This window comes from Passer domesticus, chromosome 16, assembly GCF_036417665.1.
Source record: "Passer domesticus isolate bPasDom1 chromosome 16, bPasDom1.hap1, whole genome shotgun sequence".
Lineage (NCBI taxonomy): Eukaryota > Metazoa > Chordata > Aves > Passeriformes > Passeridae > Passer > Passer domesticus.
In genome coordinates, this window is record NC_087489.1 from 3,038,165 (window position 1) to 3,056,578 (window position 18,414).

Consider the following 18,414-nt stretch of genomic DNA (forward strand, 5'->3'; position numbering starts at 1 on the left):
TGCCGCCTATTGGCCGAGAGCCGTGATTGACAGGAGTGTGGGCCTATGGGAGCGGCGGGCGGGGCGGCGGCCCCGGAAGCGGCGTGCGGCGGGGCGCCATGGCCGGCGGGGCCATGGCGGGCGGCGGGGATTCGCTTCGCGCTCTGCTCCGCGCCGCCAACGCGCTCCTGCAGCAGCGCCGCTACCACGCCGCGCTCGCCGTCATCAAGGGCTTCCGCAACGGCGCCGTGTGAGTGCCGGGCCCGGGCGGCGCGGTCTCGGTCGCTCCCGGCCCGTGGGGAGGCCGGGGTGCGGTGGCGGGTGCGGCGGGAGCGATTCCGCTCCCTCACGGGCGGCTGCGCTGGGTTTGGGGTCCCCTTCGGGCCTGCTCGCTGAGGTGCGTGTGCTCTTCTCTCTCCAGCTGGGCTCCTTCCGGTTTGCTGTGCTGCTGGGCTGGCTTAGAAGTCATAGATATTTGGCTAAATAGCCTTTTTTTGTCTGTTAGTAGACTAGAAGCACAATAATTTCATAGTATAAAACGACCTCTATGAAATATCTGTCACCTTTACAGCTATGGAGCCAAAATCCGTGCCCCGCATGCCCTGGTGATGACTTTCCTGTTCAAGAGTGGAAGGTATGAGCACTAAATCTGTGTTTTTGTGTTGCTGCTTAGATTGTTTTCATCACAGCCGTCCCTTTTCCATGTTTCTAGGGGCTTTAAAAAGCAGAAGGACGTGTGAGCCGTGGTTGAGCCTTGTCCTGGTAGTGAAACACACACAAATATGTATAATTGAGGGGTTTAATCACTCATGGAGTGGATGATGAGGACAGAGGGGAAATCAGCAGATGCCAACAGCAATGTTCTGTCCTGTGTTAAAATATGGGAAGCCAGGCTATAGCAGTGCACGTTGTGCCTTTCCCTGAGTGCCAGAGCTTTGCATTTAGCAATAAAGAAGTTTTTAAAGGGCTGTTTGAGTAGTGAGCACATGAAGCACAGCCCACAGCCTGGGTAGGGCTGTGCCCTGCTGAGGGAAGCCAGAGCTCCTCCCTGAGATATTGCTGGGGGCCCAAACCATCAGTGTAGGTGGGGAGTGCAGTGCCCAGCTGAGTGAGTGCAGGATGTTGCCTTTTCCCTCCTGTAATTGTTTGTTTGCCTCAGTTTAAGGGAGAAGCTGAAGTCCATTGCCCAGGCCACGTACGCCCACTCCCGGAACCTGGCTTACTTTGTGTTCACCTACAAGGGGCTCCTGGCAGCACAGGCCCGGCTGCAGGGCAAGAAAATCCCATTCCATTCCTTCCTTGCAGCCTGCATTGGGGGCTGGCTGGTGTTTGGTGACAACAACCCCATCAACAGCCAGGTAAGGGCACTTGCTGGAGGTTTCTCTGCCAGGATAAACAGCAGGTGTGCCAGGAAGTGGTTGGGGGCACCTGATTGTGGTGGTTCTGACCACAGAGCATTGCTCTTTTGTCGTGTTCTCTGCACCAATTGCAGTTTGGACTGCTCTGCACTCAAGTCCCAGGTGTGGTTGTGTGTCTCCATGAGTGCTGCAAGCCCAGGTTTGCCTCCAGAGCTGCCCTGAGCTTGTAGGAAGGCAGTCAGGTAACCCAAAGCTGTGGGGTTGTCCCACCTGTCACCTGAGCTGTGGCCACTACCTGTGTGTTCCTGGTCTGGCCATCACAGGGTTAAACTCTTCACCCTGAGGTGTTGTGAGTGTAGAAATTGATCAGTTAGAGCTGCACTGAGCTAAACTGGGCAAACTGACCACTGAACTGGTTAAAATGACACCTAAACTGACCACTGGACTGGCCAAACTGACCACTGAACTGGCCAAACTGACCACTGGACTGGCCAAACTGACCACTGAACTGGCTAAACTGATGAAAGCTGCTCAGGGGGTATTTGATTTAAAGCTGATTGTTAACACACAGTCACAAACCAAGGAGTAGAACACAGAGCTGCAGATGAATTCAAAGCGCTCGACTTAAGCCAGGCCTGGGGTTAGGCTGTGTCCAGACTCCTGAGCTCACACCTGCCTGGCAGGACTGCTCTGGGACTGTTCATCAGCACCATCTGAGGTGGCACGAGCTGGGCAAAGACAGAAGTTGTGCAACTGCCCAGCAGTGCTGCATGAAATGCAGCTGGTGATTGCCACATCAGAGCAGCAGGCCCTGGAGCAGACACAAACACCCGTGGTTTGGCAGGGTGCTGGCAGGGGAAGTGACAGCCTGCTGGCTTTGAAGTGGGCGAGTTGTTGCTGTCCCTCCTGGCTGGGTTGTCCCTTTGGAAGGCCTGGAGCTGGCTGTGCTCAGCACTCACCCTGCTCCCTGGCTCTCTCCTCCTGCAGATCATCATGTACCTGCTGTCCCGGATCCTGTTCGGCCTGTCCCGCCTGGCTGTGGAAAAGGGCTACATCCCACAGCCCAGGCAGGATCCCTTCCCTCTGCTGGCTGCCCTGGTCTGGGGGACAGTCCTGTGGCTCTTTGAATACCACAGGGACACTCTGCAGCCCTCCCTGCAGTCCTCCATGACCTACCTGTACGAGGACAGTGAGGTGTGGCACGACGTGTCTGACTTCCTCATTTACAACAAAAGGACTGACAGCAAGTAGGTGCTTCCCTCTAAAACACCTTGGAATGGGATGGGGACTCCCAGCAGCTGGGGAAAAGGTTATTCTGTTGCTCTTGACCTGTGATTTTTTTTTAAATGATCATCTATCAAGCAGAGTTGGCTCTTGTCTCCAGGCCAGAATGTTCTGGGCAGTCTTTTGGCTCCTTTTGGAGCAAGCACACGCCCCACAGAAACTTGTTGCAGTCTGTTTTTAAGAGGCCTTAATTCCCCTACAAGTGTGGCATTGGGGTTTGTTCTTTAAAAACTAAATATATTTATAAAACGACAGCCTGACACTAAGTGCAGAGTATGAAAACACGTTCTAAGGCTCATCTGAATGTTTACAAATGATTTTTTGTGGTGCTGTGCTCACTGTGGTGTGATGGAGGGTGAAGGGAGTGGGGGACCTGCTGAGCTCTGAGAGCAGGGCCATCAGTTCTTCATTGCTGTGGATGGCTGGGAATCCTGTTTAAACTAATATAAGGACAGTTATGTGCTCCTTGAGAGAGTTCCTCTGCAGTTTTCCCTCAGGGAGACAATAAAATGTGTGAGAGCAGAACTGTTAGGATTGTCTTGTACCAGCCTGGAAAGACTGTTTCTGCTTGGTTTCTTTCCTGCACTTGGGCTGAATCTGTGCCTCTGCAAAGTGCACTAATGAATACCCTGCAATTACTTTAAACTTATTTGTAAAGCTTTTAAAAGCTGCTTGAACTAAATACCAAAAACAGTTAACACAACTTGGGCTCCTCTATGACCAGGCCTCAGATCTCATGCTGGGGATTTTGTGTTTCTAAGGGAGCAACATTTCCCAAGCACTTTTCTTTTGGTGGAGCATGACAAGGGTTTCTCTGAGGTCCAGGATCTGCCCTCCACAGCAGTGGAAAGTGTTGGCTGTAGCCAGATTTGAATCTGATTTTGTACCTGTAGTTTGTGCAGGCTTAATTTAATGCATTAATTTATTAACTTTCTTCCTCTCAAAAACATTCTGCAGAGCCCCAGGACAGGGCAGCACACCCTGGGCTATGGCAGAAGATTGAGTAGATAGCTGAGAAAGCACAAAAACGGGTTTAATTAATCAATTAATAAATTCCAGCTCCTCATAGTGCAAAGCACTCACCTGCCATGTAACACTACACAGTTCACCCAATGATGTGCATTGAAATAATTCCTGCCACACTGGTTTGATGTGGTGATATTTCCAAGAGAATCATTCAATTCCCTGCTCCCTTTTGGCTCAGCTGGGACTGTTTGGTTCACTTGCCCTGTATCCACCTGCTTTCCCTGACCTGCCCATGGCATTTCATAATCCTGCTGATGCTTCCTTCATCATCTTTGGAACTCTTTACCCTCCAGGCTCTGGCAATTTCTCCAATGGTACAGCTGAAATGGTACATTTAACTTCAGGGAGCTTCTGAGTAGAAAAAAAAATTCTCAATTTCATCTTAAGTTTTCCTTGTCCTCCTAAACTCCTTTATTACTGTTGCACATATTCAGAGTCCTCCTTGCTCTTTATTTTTCCACTTCGCTTTGTCCATGCAAATCCATGATGTACATGGTGCCCAAAAATCATGTCTTTGTCATAATAACTCTCTATGATCCCTTCAACTGCTAACTTCTAATTAACTGCTGTTACAATCTGCACTGAATAATTGAATTGGAAACCATCAGACCCCATGAAAGCTGTAAAATCAGGAATTTGGTTTGTTTATTTTGGTTAAATATTTTTCTCTGTATAGAGAGCTATAAAGATGCAGTACAGAAAAATTGCTGAAGCTACAGGTGAGGTCTCATTCCTTTATAAATATCTTTCTTTCCACCATTGCTGGGTATTTGAAGCATCACAATTTTTCTGTCAGATGCCTCAGTATTGTTCCATCTAAGACCATTGGTATTCTGCTAAAATTGCTGAATTCCTGCAAGCTTTGATGGGATTTCAGAAAGCTGACAGCTCTGGCTTGGGAATTGCTCCCTAAAACTATTAAACTCACAAATCCTTGACCATGTGTAATTATTGCAGCAAAAGAAGCTGTGGGCTGGTTGTGTGGGCTGGGTGTCTCTGAGAAGGCTTTGATCTGTTAAATTTGCAGCTTGTGGTTCCCTTAGAGGTGGAATAACCTTCTCTGCTGGGCATTGTACCACTGTGGCTGCTGCTGAAGCAGAGAAGGAAGGACCAGTGGCCTTCCTGACCTTTTCACACTGCTCTCTGTCCTCTCCAGAAAATAAACCCCAGCCAAAAGCCAGTGTCTGCAGTCAGCCTGGCAGCAGTGCCCATGGTTCAAAGCACCCTTTTTCTCTTGGGAATCTCTCCCTTTCCGAGGAAGGCTGAGCCTGCAGCCATCTGCAGGGGGCAGCTGCCATCCCTGGGTCCCAGCTCCTCCCTGGAGCTCAGCCCTGGGGCTCTGCTGGCCGTTGCTTTTCCTGCTGGGCTGGGGCAGGACGTTAAGCTGCAAGTCACTGCTTTCCCCAGGGAAGTAACTGGGACAGCTCCTTAATGACATCAGCCCCCAAGGCCGTTCTGGGAGCAGATAGCTGGGGATGAGCCCCTTCTGCTGCCAAGGTGTTGGAACAATGCAGGCGTGTAGTGGGGAACTGAACTAGAAGTAATTTGTCTGAGTCAGACTTTTGGGATATGTAAGTGACACTCCCTGCCCTCCCCCAGGCCATTGTGTGGGGAATGGAGTGCCCTGTTTGGGTTCCCTTTTTATTAGCATTAAAAGCAAAAGAAATAAAAAGAGACAGTTGGGAAGCCACCTGCGTATGGCCAAGTACTCAAGGATCACAAAGAAGGGTCATTTTCTCCCCCAGCCCGACTGGTTTTGAATTTTAAGATGAGCATGGGGTTGTTTGTCTACAGCAACTTTATTTTACCCCTTGTTGTTTTTCCCTTGACACCTGACTGATGCTGAGTGTCTCTAAAGAGGAGCAGAGTGTCTCTATCTGAGTTTGTCAAAAAAAGAGGAACACTGGATAAAATTGATGTGTTTAAAATGATGCCTCTCCCTCAGATTTTAAGCCTCTCTTAGAGGCAGTTTTAAAGGTTAATGAATCAAACTGATCAAAAGTTTTCAGCCATCCTAAGCTTTTCAAGCAGCCTGACTATCCTGAGCTATTAATCATTTATTTTATGAAGGAACAAAGCAGGCTCAGGGTTATTTACTGCTGCTGCCTGCTGCCCTGGCATACCCACTGTGCTTCCCTTCCCTTTGGAGGACAGCTTGTGTGCTGGGCTGGCTCTGGGGATGGCTGGAGAACCCTTTCCGGGACAATTGCATTATTTAACAAAGGTGAAAATGAGACAGCTGCCTGACATTTGGGTTGGGGAAGGTTTTCTGGGCTGTGTTTGATGCTGGCAGTGAAGGAGAGCAGAATCTGTCTTTGGCCATTCAGTGCTGCAGAGGAGGGCTCGAGGGGCTGGGGCTGCTGGGAGCTGTGAGCCTGTGTCTGTAATGGCACAGTGCATTTGTCCTGGCCACCATCCCTGTGTCTGGGCAATAACCAGAGAACTGGCCCTGTTCAGGGCATGTATCAGAGAATTCTGGGATGGGACCTTAAAACCCATCCCACCCCTGCCATGGCAGGGACACCTTCCACTGTCTGTCCCAGGGTGCTCCCAGCCCCGTCCAGCCTGGCCTTGGGCACTTCCAGGGATCCAGGAGCAGCCACAGCTGCTCTGGGCACCCTGTGCCAGGGTGGAGAGGGTGCAGAGAAGCTTTGCTGTTGGTGCTGTGAGGCTTTCTGCCCTGCTACAGTAGGTCAAGCTCTGCTTTACACCCAGCTGGGTGTGGGTGGAAGGGCAGAGATGATCCCCCAAAGCAGAGCCCCCCTGTGCAGAGTGAGCTGTGCAGCCAGCTGGGAGCTGCCATGGCTGGAGCCACCAGAAGCCTGTGCAGATCCCTCCCCAGGAGAAGCTGCTGGGACTGCAGCTCGTTTTCCCTGCATCAGCACAGAGGTGACCTTTGGATAGTCCCCGAGCCGTGTGCTGCTCCCTGTTTGTCAGGCTGTGTTTGTCTCCCTGGCTCACGCCAGCCTGAAGCTGAATGTGTTTTCTGATGCTGCTTTTGAAACCCACCAGATAAGGGAGGAGGGAAAATAAGGCGTCACGTCTGTCTGCCACTGTTAATATTTTTGGGGTGTTAATCTTGAGTTTTCAACCTGTGTGTTCCTACCAGATTGGTGGGGGAGGTAACTTTTTTATTTACTTAGAAGAATCTTCATGTCTCTGGTGGTGAGGAGGGAGAAAAACAAACTAAAAGCTCTATAATACAGGTATTATTGCCTCTGCTTTTGAGATATATTTTGTATTCATAATTGCTGTGTAATCCAGGCCCTGGTTTTCTGAAAGCATAGAATAAACTAAAATAAACTCAGGAAACTTATGTGACACTGATCAGAATGCTTGTAGAAATATCTCGGATTTTGGGTTTAAAACAATAAAAGGAGAGGGAAGGGGGTTGCTGACATGGCTCTGTCCACTATGAATCACTTTCTTGTGGCCATTATTTCTGTATAATCACTCTTTGAATATTACAATACTGTGCTTTGTCTACAAATAAAAATCCTAATTTTTTGTCCTTTGTCCTTTCTGTCATGATTTTTAAATTAAAATCTATGAAGTACTGCTTGATTATTGCATGTCTGTAGTCCTGGATGTAGAGAAGCCATGCACAAGGTGCAGTTTTGGCATGGTTTGGGCTCTGGTGTTACCAGCTTGGGAACAACAGCCAGTGCTGCTTTGATCTCACCATCAGATTTCATTCCTGCAGGGGTAAGGGTGCCACCTGCAGAAACAAATTGGGATGGCTGACACCCCTTTTGTTTTGTTTTGTTTTTTAATATGAAAAATAGAGAAAATAAAGATTCCATGGATGGTTTGGCTGCCTCCTCCAAGCTAAAAGTTCAGAGGAAATGTGCTCTAGAGGTGACTGCTGTGGTGGTGGGGATGAAGCAATTGCTGAGTGTCTGCAAGACCAAAGCTCCAGCTTTGTAGCTGTTGGAATGCTGCAGTGTCCAGCCTGGGCCCATGAGAAGCCAAATTAACACCTCCAAACTGATGCCAGTGCTACCTTCAAGTGTTTTTTTCCTCCTCACAGAGCATCACACTCTGTGTGAGCCCTTGTTCTGCTCCACGTGAAGCTCTGGGTGACCTGTAGGTTTTGTTCTGGCAAAAGCAAAAGTGTTCCAACACTTTTGGATTCTCAGTGCCAGTGGCCATGTGGTGGGAAGTGAACCTGGACTGGCTGGAGACACCAAGGAGAGGTAAAAGCTAGAGCCTGGCATGTTCCCAAATCACTCCTGGATCAGCTCCCCAGAAACACTTCAGCCTCTCTGTTCTTCTATGGGGTTTGAGTGAGGGAAATGGAAGAGCCTTGTGGAATGGAGTGGCTTTCAGTGTTTGTGGTGGATGAGACGAGGCTGCCCTGGCTGGTGTGGGGAGCAGAGCAGGCTCTGTGGCCATGCCTTCCCCTGAGACACACTGCACCGTGTCAGCTTTACAAGCAGATGCCAGCACAGGAGAGGAGGAGGTGGCACTGCTGAGTCTGGTGTGCCCAGCATCCAGAAGAGGGGCTGCCCTGGTGTCCTGCAAGAAGGCCTGTGTCCTCTTCTGAAAAAGATGCAAGGGAACAGGCACAGCGTGTGATCTGAGAGGAGACCTGAAACCAGGGCTGCTCCCTTCTGCCACAAGCCAGCTTCAGACACTTTGTGCTTCCAGGAAATTGCTTTGGTTTGCACAGAGCAACAGTGATGGCTCAGGTGGCAGAGGTGAGGGGCTGTGGGGTCAGGGCAGCAGGACTGGGGGCTCTGGGCTTTCCCCAGCTGCCTGTTGGCACCACAGGCAGATTGTGCCACACTGCCAACTCCTCATCTTGTGAACAAACCAGTGACTGGGAAGGGGGCACTGGCAGGAACCCCCAGGGAAGTCCTGCTCTCCTTCCATGTGACAGCTGAGCACACTTGGTGTGGGAGCTGCTGGAGGCAGCCTGCCATGGCAGGGACAGTAGCTGTGCTGCTGGGACAGCCACACGCTGCGCCCAGGGCTGCATCCTGCCAGCTCTCCTCTGCCAAGGGATTTTCCAGCGCAGGTACCAGCCGTGCTCCAGCTGCAGACTTTTCCCAGCACACACCCTCACCCCGAGCCCGTCCCGCAGTACCAACCCACCCAAAGTCAGCGATGCCATGGGCTGAGCAGGCTGGGCATGGGGCAGCCCTGCTGGTGCTCTGCAGGGCCCTGCACTCAGGCCTTTATCTGCCCCCAGCACCTGCCACACGCCTGTCTTGGGGCACGTCTGCGCTGCTTAGCGGGGCTGCAGTTGTGCAGGAGACGGAATTCATCTGCTTCCCCTCATCCACATGCAAGGAAAGGCCCTGCCCGCCCTTCTCCCACCAGCGCTCGCCTTTCATTTGTCTGGCAGCCGCCGCTTTTGGCGCTGAAAGCCAAGGAGAGGCGGCAGCGCAGCCTCCGGGAGAGGGGCAGAGCCTGCTCCCCCCGAAGAGCTCCTGCATGAATTAGGGGGGGTGAAGGCAGCCTTTGTGAGCCGGGCGGGAGCAGCTGGTGCAGCAGCTGTGTCCCAAACCCTGCCTCAGCCCGGGAAGCGCCGGGCTGAGGCTCCCCGGGGATGGGGAGAGCCATGCGCTCCGGCCCGGCTGCTGGGCTTGCCTTTTCCCCCTTCCCCAGATGGAAGAAGCATTAACTGTGTGCAAACATCTGGTCTAACTGTTGCTTATGCTTCGTAGTAATGATGATATTGCAGTGGAAGGGCTCTGGAGAATGGGGCCTGGAATATTAGAAGGGCCAAGTGTTAATTAACTGTATTAATTTCCTTTAAGCAAGGCAGCGTTTCTGTTTGCGCTCTGCTGATGAAGAAATGAGGCACAGCGAGTTGATTTGATTGGTCACGGACATGCACCATGTTCCTGCTGTATTTAAGGATGGAGGGATCCAGGGAAATCACAGCCCTGCTCAGCATTGGCCGTCCCCAAGGGAATTGCAGCCACTGCCAAAATATTCAGCATAAAATCCTTTAAAGCCAGAAACCTGTTAGGCCAGCACAGGGGCACTGCATGTCAGGATCTGCTCCGCGGCAGAGGAGTTAACTCATCCCTGCAAATGCCTCCTGCATCCCACGCACTGCTGGGAAAAACAGCCCTTCTCCTGCACAGCCCTTCTCCTGCACAGCCCTTCTCCTGCACAGCCTTTCTCCTGCACAGCCCTTCTGCACAGCCCTTCTCCTGCACAGCCCCTCTCCTGCACAGCCCTTCTCCTGCACAGCCCTTCTCTTCCACAGCCCTTCTCTTCCACAGCCTTTCTCCTGCACAGCCCTTCTCCTGCACAGCCCCTCTCCTGCACAGCCCTTCTCCTGCACAGCCCTTCTCCTGCACAGCCCTTCTCCTGCACAGCCCTTCTCCTGCATCCCGGGCAGGTCAGGCTTGGCAGCGGGGCTGGGGCAGGAGCCAGCGCTGGCTCCCAGCCCTGCCTGGCAGCAGCAGCGGGTTGGGAGCCACTGAGCTCGGCCACCGACCCCCGGGACACATGGGGCAGCTCATGGGGGGCACAGAGGGGTCAAACCCTGGGCTCGGCTCAGCGGGGCTTTGGGTATCTGGATCAGACCCCACTCCACACTTTCCTTAGGAGTTTCCCCACATCTGGGCCCTGCAAAAGGCCTAATCTTTAAATGCTTTTTAATTTTTTTTTTTTTAATTAGCAGGATGTACTTTTTTCCTTTTTAATTTTGCTTCCTCATGCAGCAGGAGGTTATCAGTGTCCTGCAGGCAGGAGATCCTGGTGCTGGGAGCTGCCTGCCCCATGTCCCTGGGTGGACTCTCATCTCCCTCAGCATATGGGGCCGCTCCCGGCTCCCTGTGCGTCCCCGTGTCCCTGCCTCTCCCCGGCCACGCGGTCCCACGGCCGCAGACAGCGCCTGGCACGGTCAAGTGCAGGTTGTGCTGCCGGCAGAGCTTTTCCTCTGCCCTCTCAGGGGTTATCAGGCAGTCCTGAAGGCGCTGCCGAGATCCGCAGCTGGTTTTGCTGTTTGCAAACACAGAATGCCGTGAATCACCGGCCGAACGCACGGGGCAGATTGCAGCGTCCCGGGCTGGAGCCTCCAGCCTGGCCCGACAGCCTCATCCGTGGGCTTTTGAACAAGGGAGGTGGGCAACCCTGCACCACTGATGTCCCCAAAGCTGCGGGGACCGGGCCAGGCTGGCCTGGCTGTCACCCCTGGGCGAGGGGGACACACGGGGCACAGCCTGGGACACCAACGCCACCCTCTCCCCCAGCAGTGACACCCGCGGCTGGCGAGCCCGCAGGGCAGGGCAGCGAGCTGAACTTTGCCCGTGGGTGCGTGCCCGGTGCTCCGGGCAGGGGAGCGGCTGGGAGCCCATCACCCCGGCGGGGCTGAGCCCGGGACCGCTCCGCCCGAGCCTTGAACTCCCCCGGGGGGAAAACCGGGAGCCGGGGCCGGGTCGGAGCGAGGAATCCGCGGCGGCACACAAGAGGGGGACACAAAGAGGGACACGGGAGGGGACAGCCCCGGGGGGGAGACGGGGGCACAAAGAGGGACAGGGGAAGGGTCACTCCCGAGGGGGACACAGAGACACAGGAGGAGACACCCCCGGGGGGGACACGGGGAACACAAACAGGGACAGGGGAAGGGGAGGGGACACCCCCGGGAGGGGACACCCCCGTGGGGGACACAAAGAGGGACACGGGAGGGGACAGCCCCGGGGGGGAGACGGGGGCACCCCTATGAAGGACACAGAGACGGGGGAGGGGACACCCCCGGGGGGGACACGGGGAACACAAACAGGGACAGGGAGGGGACACCCCCGGGGGGGACACGGGGAACACAAACAGGGACAGGGAGGGGACACCCCCGGGGGGGGAACACAGAGCGCGCCGCACCCACGCGGCGCCCCCGCCGCGTCCCCGAGCCGCGCTCCCATTGGCCGCCGCCCCGGCACGGCGCCGCTGATTGGCCGCCTGTCAGCGCGGCCCCCGCCCGCCAATGGCCGCGCGGCACCGCCCGCCTCCCCGCCCGCCCCGGCCAATGGCAGCGCGCCGTCGCCTCCCCGCCGCGGCGGGCGCAGCCAATGGGCGGGCTGCGGGGCGGCTCGCGCCGCTTTTCGCGGCAAAAAGGATTTGGCGCGCAAAGGCGCGCGGGGCCGGCGCGCCGAACAATCCGGCGGCGGGCGCACCGGAGCCGGAGCCGGAGCCGGAGCGCAGCGGCTCCGCGCCCGCCATGGGCCGCGCCCCTGTCCGCGCCCTGCCCGCCGCGCCGCCCGCCGCACCGCCGGCACCGGCTGCCATGTGAGCCATGGCGGCGGCGGGCGGCGCGGCGGGGCTGGCGGCGCTGCTGGGCAGCGCCTCCCCGCACCTCCTGATCGTCTCCGCCGCCGCCGAGGAGCCCGCGGGCGGCGGCCACCCCGATACCGACCTCCTGCTCTTCGCCACGCCGCAGCCCGCCCTCCCCGGCGCCGCGCCCAGACGGCCCGCGCTGGGCCGCCCGCCGGTAACCCCTGCGAGAGGGATGGGGATGGGGAGGGGGCGGGGGCCGGGGCCGGGCGGGGGCTCCGGGGACCGCCGGGCCCGGGCTGTGTTCCGGGCTGTGCAGTATTGAGCCTCGAACCGGCCGTGTACCGACCGGGCCGTATACCCGACCGGGCTGCACCGAGCCGGGCTATACAATGGGCCCGCCTGGGTGCCGTGCCGTGCTGTGAGCGAGCCGTGCCGTACCGAGCCGTGCCGTACCGAGCCGGGCTGTCCAGCGAGCCGGGCTGTATACCGGACAGGACTCCGGGCCGGGCCGGGCCGTGCTGCTCCCTGCTGTGCCCCGTGCCGTGCCATATGCCGTGCCCTGCTCCGTGCCAGCCCGTGCCCGGTGCTCCCGGCTGTGCCAGGCCGGGCCGTGCCACGCAGCACCTGCCGGGCCGGCCCTGCCCCGCCGCCGCTCCGGAAGGCGCAGGCCCGGGCGCCCGGCCGTGCTTTGCCTCCCCACCCACGGCCCCCGCCGGCTTTGGGGCGCGCCCCGCGGCTGGGACAGCCCCCCATCCCCCCGGCGTGTGTGACAGCTCCTGTCACCCCCGTCCTGCCGGGATCTGCGCTGTCTGTACCCCGCAGTGCTGGGGGGATCCTCACAGAAACCCTTCAGCAGCAGGGGAGCCTGGGGGTGGCTGTCCCTGTGCTGACCCCGTCCCTTGCAGGTGAAGAGGAAGCTGAATTTGGAGACGGATCACCAGTACATAGCAGAGAGTTTGCCAGTGAGCCGGGGCAAGGCCAGGAACCCTGCTAAAGGTATCAGCTGCACTCCCTCAGCCCCCTTGCCAGCCCAGCTCACAGCAGAGGTCCAGCAGCCCCACTCTGCTGCCCCAGGCTCATCCCTGGCAGGTTCTTCCAGGCCCTTTGTGTCGGTGTGGATGGGCTGTCCCTGCGGCTGGCCTGCCTCTGTCCCCTCTCCACACTCACTGCTGTGCCCTGTGCTGGTGGCACGGCTGTCCTGCCCTTCTGCTGGGCACCACACTGGCTCTGTCCCTGCCTGTGGATGGAGCTGGAGGTGCCAGCATGGTGCCAGTGCAGTGTCCCTGGTGGACCTACTGTTATCTCCCCCCGAGCCCTGCCTGGCACTCAGAGTCTCAATCACAGCTGTGGTCACACCTGTGCCAGGTGCTGCAACATCCTTCCTGCAGGGCATTTTGGCAGCTCACCCCATTGCCCTGAGAAAACAGATTGGGTTTGGTCACTAGTCCACAAGCCACTTGCAAGCATGGCAGGAGTTGTGTGACCTTTCAGCTTCAGCTCTGGGTTTCCCTTGTGGCTGAATGACACTTGTCCTCCACGTCCGTCAGGGGCAAAGTCTCCTGGAGAGAAGTCCCGCTATGAAACCTCCCTGAACCTCACCACCAAGCGCTTCCTGGAGCTGCTGAGCCAGTCCCCAGATGGTGTGGTGGACCTCAACTGGGCGGCCGAGGTGCTGAAGGTGCAGAAGAGGCGCATCTACGACATCACCAACGTCCTGGAGGGCATACAGCTCATCACCAAGAAGTCCAAGAACCACATCCAGTGGCTGTATGTCCCCGGGCTCCTGGGGCTGTTCCTGGGGTGGGGGAGCTCTCCGGGTGGAGGAGTGTCTTATGTGGGTGGAGAATTTCAGGGTGGGGTCACCAGAGCTTCTGCTGCAGGCCAAGTGCTGGCCCCCTGTGGGAAGGGCTGTGCTCAGGGGCAGGAGGTTCCTGTGAGTCCCCCTGGGCTCCCCATGTCATCCAGGGGAGGGGGGCTGCATCCAGCCTTGGGGATGGTCTGCTGCAGATCCCTGCAGGGCTGCTTCCCGGGCTGTGGGGTGGGACTGGCTGGCCTGGGTGGGCACAGGCAGCTGTGGGCTGGCTCCTGACGGGCACGGTGCTCCCAGGGGCAGCCAGGCCGCCGTGGGAGCGCCGGGCCGGCACCGGCTGCTGGAGAAGGAGCTGCGGGAGCTGCAGGCGGCCGAGCGGCAGCTGGATGACCTCATCCAGATGTGCACGGTGCAGCTGCGCCTGCTCACCGAGGACCCCGCCAACCAGCAATATCCTTTGGTTGTGGGGCGGGGCTGGCTGGGTGGGGCTGTGGTTGAGCCCCGGTGTCGCAGGCAGGATGTTTGTCTGCCCACATCCCCGTGTCCCTTCCTTGACCCGCCCCACCGCAGCCTATGTCACCTGCCAGGACCTCCGCAGCATTGTGGACCCCGCGGAGCAAATGGTGATGGTTATCAAAGCCCCCCCGGAGACCCAGCTGCAGGTGTCAGACCCAGCAGAGGTGAGCTGGGGCCACGCTCTGCTCCTCCTGTGCCCTCCCTGAACAGCCTGGTGTGCCCTGGGTGTCCCTGTGCCACCTTGTCTCACTCCTGTCCCCTCCCCAGGCGTTCCAGGTCTCCGTGCGAAGCACTCAGGGCCCCATCGATGTGTTCCTGTGCCCCGAGGACAGCTCGGGGGTCTGCAGTCCTGTCAAGAGCCCCTTCAAAGCCCCTGCTGAGGACTCTTCTCCCAGCCAGTCACAGCCCAGAGCCCCCCTGCTCCTGCATCCTGCCCAGGATGTGAACATGCCGCTGCTGCCCGGAGAGCAAGGTGGGGCTGGGGACACGAGGGAGCTGGGGACACAAAGGGCCTGGGGACGGGACATGAGGGAGCTAGGGACACAGGGCCTGGGGACATGAGGGAGCTGGGGACACAAAGGGCCTGGGGACACGAAGGAGGCAGGGACATGAGGAGCCTGGGGACACAAGGGAGGAGCTGGTGGGATGTCACGGTGGCTCCCAGCCCCTCTGCTCTTGACACAAGCAAGGAGCTGGCATGCTGCTCGGGCACCCCAGCAAGGCAGCAGGTGGGAAGGCAGGATCTCCATAGCCAAAAAAGCATGTTTTGGGGGTTTCTTTGGAGAGTATGAGGGATTTACAGCTGCTTTCCCTCCCCACAGAAGCGCTGCTGCCAGGGCTGAGCGCGCTGCCCGCCAAGAGCCCGGAGCAGGAGGTGAGCCTGTCCCCGCTGGCCTCCATGGACATGCTGCTGGAGCAGAGCAGGGAGGACTTGGCGGGCTTCTTGGCCGATGAGTTCATCAACCTGTCGCCGCCGCAGGCCCAGGACTATCACTTTGGGCTGGAGGAGGGCGAGGGCATCAGCGAGCTCTTCGACTGCAACTTTGGGGACTTCACCCCCTTGGACTTCTGAAGCTGCGCCCGCCCGGGTGCTGGGGGGAGCTGCCAGGGCAGGGGGCACGCTGGCAGGGCAGGGCAGGGCAGGGCAGGGCTGCCCCTCTGGCTCCAGTGCCCGCTGTTGCTCCCCCATCCCTTTTTGCAATATTTTCTCGTTATCCCTCCAGCCCGCTGGCATCCCCAGCTCCAGCCCCACAAGAGGATGCCAGGGTGGGGTTCCCATCTCGGGGGATCCCCCTGTAGGGCCCTGATCAGGGGCGACTGCCCAGGGCAGAGCCACTGCCCCCCAGGAGCCCGTTCCAGAGCTTTAAGCAGTCCTGTGTATAGATTAATGATTTGATTAATTTATTATTGTCCCCTGGGGACAGCGTTTCATTTCCATGGGGGTTTGGGGGGGCTGTACAGCAGAGTGGGGGTGCTGAGAGTTTTTGTTGTGCTGGGAGGGGGTGGTGGAGATGTGGGGGGCGCTGGGTTAGGGCTGTCCCCCTGCCTGGGGGCTGCCAACAGCCTGGCTGAGCGTGGGTTATTTATTTATTATTTATGGCGTGTGGAGCTCTCCCAGGACATGGAGGGGGCAGGAGGACAGTGCTGGTGGGACACGGAGGGTGCCACCAGGGTCTCACCAGCACGTGCTGGCTTTGCTTGTGTCCAGAACAGGGCTGGCAGGGCCAGGGCTGTGGCAGGTGGCTGTGGGGACGGGGCTGGCTGGGGCTGGTGGCCCTGGCACCGTGTGCATGTCCCCTCAGGGGACACAGAGGTGTCCAGGGGAAGTGTCTCTGCAGGTGAGCACCCAACGCTGTCTCCAGGCTTTCCTCCCCTCCCTCTGCAGCCCTTCAGCCTTTTGGCTCTGGCTCCCCATCCCAGGCCGCTGGGGCTGGGAGAGGAGGGGAGGGGGGTCCTGGGGTCCCCCTGGGCCGAGCTGGAGACGCACTTTCACTTTTACTGCCATTTAACAAGCTTGTGTTTCTCTGAGCTTTGTGTTTAATAAAGGTTTCTACTGACTCTGCCCTTCGGCTGTGCTCAGGTGCTGGGGCTGTGAGGGGTGGTGGGGACCTCTGCTGAGAAATCGGGAGGCTTGGGGTTCTTTTGTGCTCTGTTTTCCACTCTGAACTTGAAATCCACGACCAGGTATGTCCGTACCTGGGGCTGCCAGAGGTGCTTTGGTCCTTGGTCCCACACAGGGTGGGATCTGGGCCTGATCCTTCCCTCCCTGCTCCTCCAAAGAGGCTGTGCTGCAGGAGGATGAGGTGGTGGGTCAGGATGGGGTTTGCTTTCCTTTCAGCAGCCCCTGTCCTCACTTGGCCCCTCTCCTGCCTGGTTCCCTCCCTGCCTTCCCCCTGGTTTGGGGCAGCATTTCCTGGCTGTGGCTGCAGCGTGGGGCCAGTGTGGAGCCACTCCATCCAGTGAGTGCCCAGCTTTCCCCACTCACCCAGCTCTTGGTGCTGCCTCAAGGCACCTGCTGGCACCAGTTCCCAGCCCAAAGTTTGAGGTCCCTGTGTCCTTGCTGGCTGGGGACTGGGACAGTCCTTGCTGTCTGCCAGCAGCAGCCCTGACCCTGTGTGCCCTGATTCTGCAGCACACCAGGACTGAGGGACAGTGGGCACCCCCAGGGGCTCCCTGGCAGCCAGGATGGGGCTCAGCAGGGCTGTGTCCCCTGCCCTAGTGGCAGCCAGGGCTGTGCTGCTTCCTGCCCGTGTTTGTGCACTTTCTCCCCTCCTCCTGCCCAGCCTCCTGCCTGGTTTTCCTTTAAACAGCCTGATAAATATTTCACCCTGACCACGTTGTGTAAGCTCACCCCGCTCCGGCAGCGCAGGCAATGGGATCCCAGGCTCAGGACAGGCTGCTGGGTGCCACAGAGAGCCCATCTCCACTGCCTGGCCTCCTGCCTGCATCCTTGTGCCTCTCTTCCCACACCTGGGCAGTCCCTGGCTGGCTGTGCTGCCCCTGGATTGTTCTCACAGCTGGCAATGTGTGGGTGCAGGTGTGGGGTGCCAAGCCCCACGGCTCAGCTCTGCTCACCATTCCCTTTCCCAGCTTTGCCAGGGTCCAAAGCGTGGCAGCAGGGCCAGCCAGGGCCCTGCCACCTCCAAAGCAGTGCCCAGCAGGGCAGTGTCACACACAGCCTGTCGCCGCATTTCTCTTCACAGAGAAAAGCAAGGCACAACTTGCCAGGAATATTTCAGGAATTTACATTCTCTGAACCTCAAAGAAAAGAAAAAACAATTCTGATCTCATTTACTGCTCCTGTGTTGTTCACAAGTAAAATGTATTGTGAAAAATTTACCTAAAGAGAATTGGTAATTAAATTGTAGTGTATTTTAATTCATTAACCAAATAAATCCATGTGTGTGTGTGAAAACTGTCAGCTGACAGCCACAAAATTCTAAACAGTTAAGGACAATTAAGTGCTTGTACAAATTCAGGTAAAATATAGTGTAATATAGTATAGAATAGTATAGTATAATAAAGAAATTAATTAGCCTTCTGATAAGATGGAGTCCTCCTCATCATTTTCTCCCTGCCACGGGGGTCGTGCTGAATACCACAGGTGACCCCTGTGCCTGGGTGGGAGGAGCTGGTTTGTCACACTGCCACCCTTCAGCTGGGGCTTCTTCACACCGGGCCTGTTCCTGCTGCCCCGACCCATGGCACTCCTGCCACAGAGCCAGGGCAGCAGGACAGGGACAGGTGGGAGGGACAGCCCTGCCTGCTGTGTCCTCCACTGCTCTTTGTCCCCTCGGGTGGCAGGTGCTGGGGCTTTTATGAGTTTCTGCAGGGTGCCCAGCCCAGCCATGTGCCAGTGTTGTGGTGCACTAGTTTATTTAGCTTTCTTTTGCACTGGGTGGTTGGGAATTTGCACAGAGTAATTTTTATATTGCACTGTATAGCTTATGCTATATCACATGGTTTGTTATCCCTTTCCCCCATCTCAGGGTCTTTCCCTCACCCACCCCAGTACCCCCTGGTGGTCCCTCCCCTGGGTTACCCTTCCTGTCTCCACTCCTCACTGGTGTCCCACTGGCTGTAGGCATCTCCCCCTGTCCCCATTCCCGGGGTACAAAAGCTCCCTGCCACCAGGGAACGCTCTCTTTCTCCCGTGGGTGTGTGTGCAGTGACCCCAGTAACAAAGCACTCACTGTCCAGTCTTGTGTG

The 18,414-nt window shown here is 57.2% G+C and overlaps 2 protein-coding genes across 2 annotated transcripts; both read left to right on the forward strand.

Annotated features, from left to right (window-relative positions):
- Positions 1–59: 59 nt before the first annotated feature.
- On the forward strand, positions 60–7,158 carry PXMP4 (peroxisomal membrane protein 4). The gene is made up of 4 exons (XM_064391453.1): positions 60–229; positions 551–613; positions 1,139–1,337; positions 2,325–7,158. Exons 1-4 carry the CDS (start codon positions 99–101, stop codon positions 2,586–2,588), a joined length of 657 nt encoding a protein of 218 aa, XP_064247523.1. The 5' UTR covers positions 60–98; the 3' UTR covers positions 2,589–7,158.
- Positions 7,159–11,705: 4,547 nt separating this feature from the next.
- On the forward strand, positions 11,706–16,257 carry E2F1 (E2F transcription factor 1). Its single transcript, XM_064391450.1, has 7 exons — positions 11,706–12,093; positions 12,785–12,875; positions 13,427–13,646; positions 13,987–14,139; positions 14,255–14,369; positions 14,473–14,677; positions 15,027–16,257. Exons 1-7 carry the CDS (start codon positions 11,899–11,901, stop codon positions 15,275–15,277), a joined length of 1,230 nt encoding a protein of 409 aa, XP_064247520.1. The 5' UTR covers positions 11,706–11,898; the 3' UTR covers positions 15,278–16,257.
- The last annotated feature ends 2,157 nt before the right edge of the window (positions 16,258–18,414 follow it).

What these genes read in the sequence shown, in the direction of transcription:
- PXMP4 (XM_064391453.1), top strand. Translation starts at nt 99, where the DNA reads ATGGCCGGCGGGGCCATGGCGGGCGGCGGGGATTCGCTTCGCGCTCTG. An exon ending in GGCTTCCGCAACGGCGCCGT is followed by an intron (nt 230 to 550) that starts GTGAGTGCCGGG and finishes TCACCTTTACAG; the next exon opens with CTATGGAGCCAAAATCCGTG. An exon ending in ACAACCCCATCAACAGCCAG is followed by an intron (nt 1,338 to 2,324) that starts GTAAGGGCACTT and finishes CTCCTCCTGCAG; the next exon opens with ATCATCATGTACCTGCTGTC.
- E2F1 (XM_064391450.1), top strand. Translation starts at nt 11,899, where the DNA reads ATGGCGGCGGCGGGCGGCGCGGCGGGGCTGGCGGCGCTGCTGGGCAGC. An exon ending in GGCCAGGAACCCTGCTAAAG is followed by an intron (nt 12,876 to 13,426) that starts GTATCAGCTGCA and finishes CACGTCCGTCAG; the next exon opens with GGGCAAAGTCTCCTGGAGAG. An exon ending in GAGGACCCCGCCAACCAGCA is followed by an intron (nt 14,140 to 14,254) that starts ATATCCTTTGGT and finishes GACCCGCCCCAC; the next exon opens with CGCAGCCTATGTCACCTGCC.